The sequence below is a fragment of the Bubalus bubalis genome, chromosome 19 (assembly GCF_019923935.1).
Source record: "Bubalus bubalis isolate 160015118507 breed Murrah chromosome 19, NDDB_SH_1, whole genome shotgun sequence".
Classification (NCBI taxonomy): Eukaryota; Metazoa; Chordata; class Mammalia; order Artiodactyla; family Bovidae; genus Bubalus; species Bubalus bubalis.
The window spans coordinates 63717616-63730809 of NC_059175.1; the positions used below are offsets into that span (position 1 = coordinate 63717616).

General features: G+C 43.7%; 1 protein-coding gene across 2 annotated transcripts in view; it reads left to right on the forward strand.

Annotated features, from left to right (window-relative positions):
• Positions 1 to 13194, forward strand: part of SEMA5A (semaphorin 5A) — a 565459-nt gene that overhangs the window by 195691 nt on the left and 356574 nt on the right. For both annotated transcript variants that reach the window (XM_025270715.3, XM_044932529.2), the window contains exon 3: positions 6001 to 6195. In XM_025270715.3, the coding sequence (XP_025126500.2) occupies positions 6075 to 6195 (121 nt within the window). In that variant the 5' untranslated portion in view covers positions 6001 to 6074. The remainder of the gene's footprint in view (positions 1 to 6000; positions 6196 to 13194) is intronic.

Genomic DNA, 13194 nt, shown 5'->3' on the forward strand with positions numbered 1-13194 from the left:
GGAGAGGTGTTTTGACACATTCAAATCAGAGATTATCAACCAGGACAATTTGATAAAGTCTGGAGGAAATTTTCAATGGCACAGATAGTGGGGCGCTACTGGTTACTGGGCAGGAGTGGGTAGAGAGAGGCCAGGGATGGTGCCAAATGCACAGAACAGCTCCCGGAACAAAGAACTGCCTGGATCTAAATATCAGTATGTCCGAGACTGAGCACTGAACTTGCTGACATAAAGATGCTTCTCCCCACCCCATGGTAGTCCACTAAGAAGCGAGAGGCCAGGATGGAAGGACCTGATGTTTATATCTGAGCCCACTTAGAGTAAAAGGCTATTCAAGGAGTTAGTTTTGATGGTAGGATGCTCAGAAAACCCCGATCTAAATGACGACTCTGCATGTCCCTCCCTGGCACCTTACCAGGATGACTGTTTATAGTGCCTTTATTTTAGGGAAAAAAAGGTAACATGTTATGGTCTGAAAATTATAAACTTCTAAAAATCACCTGTTCTCATTAAATGTGCTTCCCTTAGCCTAACATGGCAAACCTGTAATTTCATCTCCTCCCCATCAAACCACGGGTCTCTCCCATTTTAGCTGCTCTTTTCACTTGACACGGTATTTCATTCTCTAATCATCACTTCCAAAATCCCAGGGAGGGGACGGATCGGGCATTTGTGTTATTTTTCTTCACCTTTCCTTCGGGAGGCAGAGATGTCAGGACCGAGATAGGAATGCATGGCTATCGTAAACATAAGAGAGTTGCAGTTGGCGGTTGTCTGTATGGCTTGTTCCACATAATAGAGTGGGTCTGGGTTGCCTTAGATCTGACACACGAAAAGCGATCTGCAAGAGAAAGAATTTGCTTTTAGCCTTAAGGGGACGTGAGCTCAGTCTCAGAGGTCGAGGTGGCCGTGTTCCCATCCATCTCTATGATGGATGCTGTTCAGAGGGAGTTGGTGTGTCCAAGATACAGCTCTGGGCGCCTGGTGGGTGCTGGGCGTGGGTGTCAGTGCTTGCTGTCCTGCCTGTCACAAAGCCAGCTAGCACTTGTTGAGCTACAGTGTTACTTTCATTAGCTTTCCTGTATATTTTTTTAATCATCACCATTTTTTTTTGATGTGGGGCAGTGATAATCTAGCTGCGACCTTTCCCGAGAGGGTTGGTGAGGGTGCTCTGCATCTCCTTGCTCTGAACAGAAAAGAATTACACCTGAGCACCTCTGACAGGTGTTATTCTTTTTAAAAATTTAATTTCTTATTTTATATTGGAGTAGAGTTGGGTAAAGAATCTGCCTGCCAATGCAGGTGATGTGGGTTCAATCCCTGGTTGGAAAGATGCTCTGAAGAAGGAAATGGCAACCCACTCCAGTATTCTTGCCTGGAGAATTCCTTGGACAGAGGAGCCTGGCGGGCTAGTCCATGGGGTTGCAAAAGAGTCTGACACAACCTAGTGACTAAACAACAACAGCAAAGGATCGATTTATAATGTTGTGTTAGTTTCATGTGCATAACACAGTAATTTATTTCTAGATATACATACATTCATTCTTTTTCAGATTCTTTTCCCATGTAAGTTATTACAGAATATCGAGTAGAGTTTGCTGTGCTGTACAGTAAGCAGGTCCTTTTTGATTATCTGTTTTATATATAATAGTGTCTTTGTGTTAATCCCAAACTCCTATTAAGATACGTCATTTGGTGAAACATCATAAACCTCAGGTCACAGGGACCCCAGGATTCCCTGTGGGTCCCTGTATTCACCTCTAAGCTGGCATTCTAGAACAGTCTCCAGTTTTGCAGGCTGTGACCCCAGTTCCAAGGGTGAAATTAATCATACTTTTAATTTTATAATCCACTATAACCATGCTTTTAATTTTATAATCCCTTTGATTCTTTTCATAACCACCTTTGCTGCTGCTGCTGCTGCTAAGTTGCTTCAGTTGCGTCCGACTCTGTGCGACCCCATAGACGGCAGCCCACCAGGCTCCCCCGTCCCTGGGATTCTCCAGGCAAGAACACCGGAGTGGGTTGCTATTTCCTTCTCCAATGCATGAAAGTGAAAAGTGAAAGTGAAGTCGCTCAGTCGTGTCCGACTCTAGTGACCCCATGGACTGCAGCCCACCAGGCTCCTCTGTCCATGGGATTTTCCAGGCAAGAGTATTGGAGTGGGGTGCCATCGCCTTCTCGGAACCACCCTCTCTACTGGAACCATAATCCTTTGGCACCTCTGTTTTTCTGGGTCTTATTCTACCTCTCCTTCTTGAATCTACATTCTCATCTCTGTGCCCCGCTCCTCAGTGACTGGGACTCCATTGTCCATGACAGCGTGCTATCTCTGGGCAGGGGCCGTGGCCCCACTGGATGGAGGTGTCCCTGGACCCCAGTTTTTCTCTGCATTCCTTCCTCCACCTTTCTTGCTCACAGTCTCTCCCTCCCACGGACACCATTCTCTTGCCTCTTCATGATTTGCAGCCCCTTCATCTGTTTCTCTGTCTAATTTGCACATTTCTAACCCCGGGAACATTGAGTCAACAGGAATCAGAAGGCGGAGACTGTGAAAGACGATGTACCCTCCACTTCATGCTTTCTCCATTGTTATATCTCATATATTGAGATATCATCTCTGTCTCATCACTATCTTGATATCTTACTGTATATTCATGAACACACCCCCTTTTTAAAGATGAAGCCCCTTTCTTCCTTTCATAACCACCCTCTCTTTGCTCCCCTGATGGCTTAACTGGTAAAGAATCCGCCTGCAATGTGGGAGACCTGGGTTTGATCCCTGGGTTTGAAAGATCCCCTGGAGAAGGGACAGGCTACCCACTCCAGTATTCTTCGGCTTCCCCTGTGGCTCAGCTGGTAAAGAATTCACTCGCTGTGCAGGAGATCTGGGTCCAATCGCTGGGTTGGGAAGATCCGCTGGAGAAGGTAATAGCTACTTACTCCAATATTCTGGCCTGGAGAATCCCATGGACTGTACAGTCCCTTACCATCTATTCATGAACACACCCTGTTTTTAAAGATGAAACCCCTTTCTTCTTTTTCACAAGCACCTCCTCTTCTGGAACCTTAATCCTTTGTCACCTGTTTTTCTGGGTCTTCTACTACCTCTCCCTCCAAAATCTGCATTCTCTTCTCCAGCCCCCACTCCTCAGAAAAGGAGACATATTTAATGATCATTTTTTTCTGTATCCTAAAATTTTCAGAACTTTGATCTCTTAGTGCTTATCTGACTTCATCGAATTTTCTGGGGTTACCTAACATTCAAGGTACCACACATATTCTGTCCCTCTTTTGCTTCATCCATTTCCTTCTTGGCTCCTTGCGTCATGGATTCTGTCTCCCGTTTTTCTGAAACTGACTCCAAAATTGACCACTGACTGTTCTTTGACTAAATACAGCCAGTGGTCTTCGCTCTGCCTCATCAGGGTACAGCTGATGAGGTCTCTTTTTAAAGTGTGTTATATCTGTCCTCCCAGCAGCTTAATTTGGCCCCCATGGTGCTATATTTGTGAGATGCTCTGTGTTTCTTCTGTTATTTTTGTGTGGTTACTTTTCTTTAACAACTTCTAAATAAATACTTCTCTTTAGCCAATTTTTCCCCCTCTCATGTTTCATGAGTCTGAACCACACCCATGATTTTAACCATTCTAAATATTATATGCTGTCTCTGATTCTTTTTTTTTTCTTTTCTGAGCATCTGCCATGGATTTTCCACAGTCTGCTGCATTTCCTTAAATGTTCTCTTAGCATCTTAAACCCAACACGCACCAAACCAAATGATCATATCCTCCTCTAAAACTTCTTCTGTTGTTTTTCATATTTGGAAAAAAAAAATGGCCTCACTGTCCTCAAAGGGACTTACATCCTTGGAGTCCGTCTGTGCTTTTTGCTTTCTGTTCCTCCACATTTAACAGATTGGAACAATGGCCATTTATGAGGAAGTTGGGCCAGGCTCCACTAACTGATGCCTGTGCCCTTGGGATACTTACTGAAGTCACTCAGTGGGTTTCATTCACATATCAGGCGTCTTGGTGGGGCTGGCCGGGAACCCGGACTATGTGGGAGATGTTGCTAGGAGGACCTGTATGTGGTCTCTCTGGCTTGGCGGTTTCAGGGGCATTGAACTTCTGACCCCGTGTCTCAGTGCCCCAGAGGATGTGATCAAAGAGACAGGAAGTGGAAACTGCCAGTCTTTAAGGCTGAGAGCTTGGAAGCTGGGTGTCATCACTTCGATTATATTCCGCCAAGCAGAGCAGTCAGAGAGCCAACCCAGATTCAGGGTTGCAGGGAAGGGATGCAGATCCATCTTTCAGTGGGAGGCAGGTTGAAGAATCTATGACATCTTTAATTTTCTGGACTTCCCTGTACCCATCACATGGCATGTTTACTGGGTTTGCCTTAATTTCTGTTGACACTGAAGCCCCCTGAAATCACAGCTCCACTTATTCCTCTTCTGGACAATTGCCATAGCTTCAATTTAACTTTTCGACCTTTATGCTCTTTTTTACCCAATTTCCTGTGTGCACTCTGGAGATAGTGATCTTGTTAACATTACTTCTAATGTTAATATACTGTGGTAGGTTATTGTTATGAAAATAGAGACCTCAGAACTTAGTATCATTCACCTTCCAAATCTTAACCCAACCTGCTCTCTAAGCTGCTTCTCCCTTCTCCCCTTTACATCTTCTGGGGTCCAGATCGAGTATAGTAAACTGTTCCCAGCACGTGTAGCCTGATCCTTCCTCTTATCCCATCCAGTGTGTCTTTTCATCCTCTTCTGGATTACTTCCGGAAATCTCTGTCTGTTGAAATCCTCTTTATCCTCTACGATTAAACTCAAATATGAAGTCCTCCTTGGGCCCATCCTTGATTCCCCTAAATAGCAGCGTGCTCTCTCCCCTAACTCCCACAGCAATCCAGCTTCTTTTTATGGTTTTCCAACAGCTTGGATTATCGTTATTTTTATAAGCCTATCTTATTTTAAAGCTTATTAATCTTTTAAATTATTCATGCTCTTTAAAGTCTCTGAGCTCCCAGCGCAGTAATTTCATTTCACCCAGTAGGTGCTCCGCTTAGGTTTTATTTGATTCACACTTGATCGCTAGCCAGAAAGTTTGCAGCCAGATCATCAGTAAGTTTCAAAGGATAAACTCACTTACTGTGGATGATTTTTAAGAGCTGGGGGCATGATGTTAATCAGGTTATTAGGAAAGGGCAATGCTCATGGCCTTATTTAATAGGGGCTTTTGTATTTTGAAAAGGGAAGGGGAGGAATTCAGAGGGCTTCCACATACAGGTCTGTGTCTGCACAGGGAGGTAAGAATGGTGTTCCGAGGGAAAAACCAAATGATGATCATAAGTCTTAAAGTGCATTGTTCAGGGGTGATGATGACAACTTGATAGAGCTTAAGCGTGAATATTTTCCCTTTTATAATGGATGGGTTATCTCATAAAGTCATTGGGAGGAACAGAGGTCTGGATTCAGATATATATATATATATATATATATATATATATATATATATAAAAGCCTATCTTATTTTAAAGCTTATTAATCTTTTATATATATATAGCATATATATATATATATATATATATATATATATCTATATGCTAAGTCACTTCAGTTATATCCAACTCTGTGACTCCATGGACTGTAGCCCACCAGGCACCTCCGTCCATGGGATTCTCCAGGCAAGAATACTGGAGTGGGTTGCTATTTCCTTCTCCAGGGGATCTGCCCGACCCAGGGATGGAAGCCGTGTCTCTTATGTCTCCTGCTTTGACAGGTGGGTTCTTTACCACTAGCACCACCTGGGAAGCCTGTATATGTATATATATACACATTTCTGAAATATCTTCCAGAAAAAGGGATGTTTTTCTAAGTACTCCAAGTCTCTGTCTTTTTTTAACTAGAGTGCTGAGGCTTTACCAAAAGGCCAACTACTAAAAACCTGAGCCTATGTTCATGTACTTGTTCTTTTCTGTGTGTTTTAGGCACTTTCCACACATGACGGGACCACGAGCTTCTGGTTAGACAAGTGCCCGGAGTTGACGGTCTCCTGCCCATCATGAAGGGACCCTGCGTCATCGCGTGGCTGTTCTCAAGCCTGGGGTGGTGGAGACTCGCCCAGCCAGAGACAGACACGTCTCTGTGCCAGAGAGCAGAGCACCCAGTCATTTCCTATAAAGGTGAGAGTCAGGCACGCTCGCATTGCAAAGGCACCGTTGAAGTGCAAGTCTCATGCTTAGGATAGCAGCGGTTATCACTCTGTTATTCTGTGACTTTAGTTTAAAATCAGAGCAAAAATATGAAATCCCCCATTGCGAGTGTTTCGTATTTTGAAACTGAGAAGAATTCAAGCTCAGAATTATCACAGATAGAAAATCCCATCGTTGAGGCCACGTTTACTTGACAGCTGCTGTCAGCCCCCTAGGCGTGTGAACCAGGGGAGAAAAATGGGGCCCACAGAAATAACAACATACCAAGCGAAACAAAAAAGTCTTCACTTCAGCATTTCTCCACAAAGCCCGAGTCCTTCCACACAGCGTATGCCTTTGTCTTTACCTGGCATTGCATGGCAGACAGAGTTCTTTTGCTGTCTCAAATATCTCCACAGATCTGTAGGATCAATTGATTACTATGTGTACATGTTCTTTTATTATTTAATTCATCAGAAGTTTTTAGAGTTCTTTACCCCTCAACACTTATAGGCATTCAGGATGAAAAGTAAACTAGTCTTTGTGTCTGTCTTCAAGGAAGTCACACTTATATCATGAAGCCAAGTATAATCAGACCTTGTATTTTAATAATTCATCCACTAGTTTTTTTTTGCTATTTTGTAACTTTTGTATCACAAAAATTTTGAAATACATACAAAATTAGAATCTGTTCTAAAGTCTAAGGAACACTCAACCCTTGGATTTATTCATTCATGGCCTGTCTTTTTTCTTTTAAATCCCCACCCATGCTCCACCCACATTCACCAAATTATTTTGAAACAAATTCAAGAAATCATATAATTTTGTCATAACAGTTCAGTTCTTGAATATCAAAGATGAGGAATTCATACTACTGTTATCGCACCAGAACAATCAAAAGCCCAAACATAAACCAATGCCATAAAATTAGCAGCCGTCGCGTGAGTGCTGTGAGACCCCTGATGGCCTCAGGAATGCTTGCTCCTTGTTTTGTTAAAGGTTGTGTTGAGGCAGGAATGGAATGACGTTCGTATATTGTGGCTGGTTGGTGTATCTCTGGAGTCTCCCCGTCTCTCGCTGTGTTGTGTTGTTTTTGTTGCTCCACTTGCAAGTTCATTTTTAAAGAAACCTAAGTTCACTGTCCTGGAGAGTTTCCACAGTGCTTCCCATTGGTGTCATTGAGATGTTCTTCTGTCCCTAATGTTTCTGTAAACTAGGAGTGATAATGAGAGGCCACTCGGATTCAGGTATGCAGCTTTTTGTCTCTACTGTGTCATGGATGGTGCCCTGTCCTTCACTGGGCTATGAAATATTCAGTCACTGATGATCATTCATTCATTCATCTAAATCTGCTGATTCATTCATGGGTGCAAAACTAGGAGTCTTACATTTTCCTACTCTTTCTTCACTTAATGGCTAAGTTATTTCTACATAAAGTAACTTTCACTTCTTAACTATTTGAATTTCCTAAGGGTGCATCTGACATAGGAAAGGCAGAGTGAATGCTTATTTTTCTTTCCAGTGCCATTTTTTAAACAGTCCAGTTAGTTGGTTCTCTAACATTATCCAAAGGGGACAAATAAAATGTTCTGTTTGCTTTTTTTAGAGTTATTTTTAATATATGGATTTCAATGTTTGATATATTTCAATTAATTGCAGCGTTTATTCTTGTAGATGGTGCAATGATCACATTTCAAGCTTAGGGTTGGGGACGCTCTTGAGGTTGCCTCCTGAATTTTTCTGAGACAACTCGAGTGGCCTTTGGTGGCTTCGTTATTCTCTGGGATAACAAGGTGCCTTTCACTCCTCTTATCCATTTCCTTCCATTGACCTGAGAAGCAGTCATTTTTATCTGATTGGAGCATAGGAGTGGCCAAAGTGAGGTGTTGTCAGTGTACAAATCTAAGGAAAGCATTCTCCACAGCACACTTTGATTGTTCTGGATGCTTCTAGTTCATCTCGAGGACTCTAGGGATCTCTTCTGGACCTCTTCCATTCTATGTTTCTGTCTTTCTCTGCTGTGCACAGACTCCTGTCTCTGCAGGTCAATGTAATTTTTCCTTTGTCTTTTCCTGCAAAACACACTCAGTTGTTCAAAATAATGGCTGTGTGCAACTCTAGTGCTTGTTGACTACAGAAAACCCTTTCGTGTGATTTTTCTTTTATAGTCATCAGGGTATGAATTGCACTAGATAATTGAAGCAAAATTACTGCTTTGAAATTGAAGGAATTTCAGTTTGTATGGTTGGGCCATCAACTCGAAACATAGTTAATTTCACTTTTGGTTTTTGAGATTTTTCAAAATTGACATAATTCTGTAATATTTTAAAGCCCAATTAATAAGGGTGTTTGGAGAAACTGACTTCACTCTGTTTTCCTTACCTTGTTCCTCCTTTCTCCTTTTAGCTCACCTTTTACTTAAAGTTTATGATTTTTGTTTCTTTTTTAATATAAATAAAATTCCATACACACACATATACATGTACAAATATATTCATACCCTCTTTTCTTAAAAAGTAGCATGTATACAAAAAATTCTGTCTATCGAGCATTTTTGCACATCAGGACATGCCCTGAAGTCCATGCCTCAGTAATATGGATTTATGTCACTTCTCATAGTCACATGGCTCTCATCTATGGAATGAGCTCCAGTCTATTCAACAACTCCTTACTGGGGGACGTGACCATGTATAGTGTTACAATGCACAGTATCTCCTGGAATAATCTTTTGGTATTTGTTACAAGTGTGCTATTGGCAGAGATGCCTGGAACTGGGATTGCTGGGTCAAAGGGTGAATGCGCCTGTGGTTTTGCTAGACCTCGCCTGATTCCCTTTCAGGAGGGTTGTGCCATTTTACATTCTCCTTGCTCTTGGTATGAGTGTTTGTTTCCTACCAACCTTTCCAGCAGAGCACACTGTTAGGCTTTGGCATTTGGGACAACCCCGTAGTTCATCAAAGGCTTCCCAGGTGGCTCAGTGGTAAAGAACCCGCTTACCAACGCAAGAGACATGGCTTCAGTCCCTGGGTCAGGAAGATCCTCTGGAGGAGGAAATGGCAATCCACTCCAGTATTCTGCCTGGAAAATTCCACGGACAGAGAAGCATAGCAGAGACTACAGTCCACGGGGTCACAATAAGTCAGATGTGACTGAGCTACTGAGTACGCATGCATGCGTAGTGCATCAGTGGCATTCAGCATACTTTCAAACTGCATGTTTAAAAGGACGTGTGGACACAGTGGGGGAGAGAGGGTAGGAAGAATTGAGGAAACAACATTGACATATATACTCTTCACGCATGCTAAGTTGCTTCAGTCGTGTCAGACTCTGTGTGCTCCCCCACCTCAGGCCCTTATGTCCATGGGATACCAAGAGCAGGTTGCTATGCCCTCCTCCAGGGCACCTTCCAGACCCAGGGATTGAACCTGCCATCTCCTGCATTGGGAGGCAGGTTCTTTACCACTAGTGCCACCTGGCAAGCCCTGTATACTCATGTGTGAAATAGGTAGATGGTGGTAAGCTGCATTATAACAGGGAGCCCAGCCTGGTATCTTGTGATGACCTAGAGGGGTGGGATGGGAGGGGTGAAGGAAGCTCAAAAGGGTGGGATATGTGTGTGTACATTTACACATACATATGTATATATAATTATGACTCATTTGCATTATTGTATGGCAAAAACCATCATACTGTAAAGCAATTATCCTCCAATTAATCAATCAATTAAAAAACATTTGGAGTGGACATTCAGGTGCCTATTATGTACCGGAGTCTGTGCTAAATATCGAGGAGACAGAGGTAAAAAAACACAGTTCCTGTTAAGGGTTTAGAATGTCTTAAGGAATACAGACTGAAAGGGCCGTTGTGTTATGTTCTATTAAGGGTCCTCACAGAGGTGTCTTTGCCATGTGCGTGGGAGCCCAGGGGAAAGCTGTCTGAACCAGCAGCCTGGGCTGCAAAAGAGTGCTTGAGCAGAGGAGTGGCTGAGGATGCTTTCTAGGATGCTGCAGGATCAGAGCTGAGTCCCAGATGACTATGAGAATGTGTTTATGAGTCTCACGGAGGGAGCCCAGTAGGTTTTGGCAAGTGACAAGACCAGTGAGCCATGAAATCTGTTTAGATCATGGAGAGGAGGTGGAGGAAGATGAGACTTAGAGGGAAGATTTAATAATGTAGGGCCTAAGAAGGCATCTCTGGAAGGCCCCCTCTGTCTGCAAAGGCTCAGCATGGAAGGTGGAGAACGGGCAGTGGAAACAGCCTACCCTGGGGCTGCTGCTGTGATCAAAGGGAGCCGTGAAGAGGGCAGGAGAGCCTGAGCTGTGGGATGGGTAGCAGAATGTGAAGAACTGGGTGGATTCTGGAAATCTGCAGAAGAGGTTGTTGATGTTTTCAAGGAGGGACCAGGAGGCACTGAGTACGAGCCCCAAGTTCTTGGCTGTTGATTCCAGATGGAGTAAAGAAGGGAAGTCTAAAATGGTGAGATGAGGTTGAGAAATCTGAGTTCCTAACTGCCATCAGATGGAATTTACTAGCTGAGAGCTGGAGTCATGGGTACCAGGGAAGGAGAGGTTTTTCAAGAGGGAAGTGGCCATCAGAGTATCTGGGCCAGAAGGTAGGGTGACAGACTCACCCTGATTTCCCCCAGGCTCTTTTGGGGTGTAACACTGAAAGCTCCTGGAGACATTGGGAAGGTCCGCTGGGGGAGGGCATGGCCACCCACTCTTGACTGGAGAATCCCATGGACAGAGGAGCCTGGTGGGCTGTGGTCCATAGCATCATAAAGAGTTGAACACGACTGAAATGACTTAGCACCTGCACTGAAAACTCTACTGTATTTTCAGAAAACTGGAACAGATGGTTACCCTCCTAGAAACCGTCAGCAATGGTGTATTCATTTCCCAGTGTTGCTGTAACCAGATACTATAAACTAGATGATTTAAAACAACAACAGCGTGGTCTCTTATAGTTCTGGAGGCTGGAAGTCCAAAAACAAGATGTCGCCAGAGCTGTGCTCTCTTTGAAGGCTCCAGGGAAGACTTCTTCTTTTCCACATCCTAGCTTCTGGTGCTTGTCAGTAATCTCCTGTGTTCTTTGGCTTGTGGACTCATCACTGCAGTCTCTGAGTCTGTAGTCACATGGCATTTTCTCTGTGTGGATGTTTTTGTCTTCTCTTCTTTTTATAAGAATAGGAGCCCTATTGAATTTAGGGCCCACCCTAACCCAGCATGACTAAATCTGAATTAATTACATCAAGATCGTACGTCCAAATAAAATCATAATCATCACAGGTTCATGAGGTTACGACTTCAGCATATCTTTTGGGTGGACATATTCAGTTCAATTCAGTTGTTCAGGCATGTCCAACTCTTTCTGACCCCATGGACTACAGCACACGAGGCTTCCCTGTCCATCACTAACTCCCAGAGCTTGCTCAAAGTAATATCCATCAAGCCGGTGATGCCATCCAACCACCTCATCCTCTGCCATCCCCTTCTCCTCCTGCCTTCAATCTTTCCCCATCAGGGTCTTTACAAGTGAGTCAGTTCTTCACATCAGGTGGCCAAAGTATTGGAATTTCAGCTTCAGCATCAGCATCGGCATCAGTCCTTCCTATGAATATTCAGGACTGATTTCCTTGAGGATTGACTGGTTGGATCTCCTTGCAGTCCAAGGGACTCTCAAGAGTCTTCTCCAACACCACAGTTCAAAAGCATCAGTTGTTCGGTGCTCAGCTTTCTTTATAGTCCAACTCTCACATCCATATATGACGACTGGAATAATCATAGCTTTGACTAGACAGACATTTGTTGGCAAAGTAATATCTCTGCTTTTTAATATGCTGTCTAAGTTGGTCATAGCTTTTCCTCCAAGGGGCAAGCATCTTTTAATTTCATAGTTGCAGTCACCATCTGCACTGATTTTGGAGCAAAAAAAAAAAAAGTAAAGTCAGTCACTGTTTCCATTGTTTCCCCATCTATTTGCCATGAAGTGATGGGACCGGATGCTATGCTCTTAGTTTTCTGAATGTTGAGTTTTAAGCCAGCTTTTTCACTCTCCTCTTTCACTTTCATCAGGAGGCTCTTCAGTTCCTCTTTGCTTTCTGCCATTAGGGTGGTGTCATGTGTGGTGTCACCTACAGGACATATTCAGCCTTTAGCAAATGACATTTATCAGTGCAGCTTCAGAGCAGTGATGGGATGAAACTACATGGTAATGAACAGAGGGATGTGTGTGAGTTGAAGGAATAGATATAAAAATAGAGAATTATTGTTTCAAGTAAGCAGGGACACGAGGATAGGGAATAGCTTTTAAGAGAGCATTACTTAATCCTCTTTAAATGGTGATGGGGAAGAGAGAAAAGACAGGGGGACGGAATTGACTAGGCAGAGCCCCCAGGGCTGTAGGAGGGGACAGGATATGGGGCACAGGTGAGGGATTAGCTCCCAGGAAGCAGACCCCACCCCCAGGGAGCCCAGGGGAGGGAGACCGGGGGACCCAGGATGCAGGGCAGTCAGCAGGAGGGGGTTGCCTAGGACTCCATCTTCGCCAAGGAGGAGCAGGCAGGCCTTGGGCCAGGAGGATGGGGCTTTAGGAAGGAAGTGCCGTTCTTAAGAAAGGATAAGACTGTCGACCAAGAACAGACACAGAAGATTCCCCATGACTGTTCAGAGCCCAGTCAGTCCTTGAAATGGCTCCTTTTATAGCTGAGCAGGTGGCCACAGCTACGCCCCCTAAACACTTCTCTGTGCTCTCTACAAACAGTCTGAGAGAGTATAACGAAGCATGGATGAGAGAGCAATAAGGGCAGGACTGGGTCACCTTGATACTTAAGATCTTGATATTTGGGGTATATTTCAAATTTCACCATTTAGTTTTATACATTGGGGTTACTTTGCATGAGAATCTACTCAAGAAGAGTCTACAGGAACATTTCATTATAGCTAAGCACGTTTCATCAACGTCTTGATTCGATTTTCCTAGCTGGGCAGA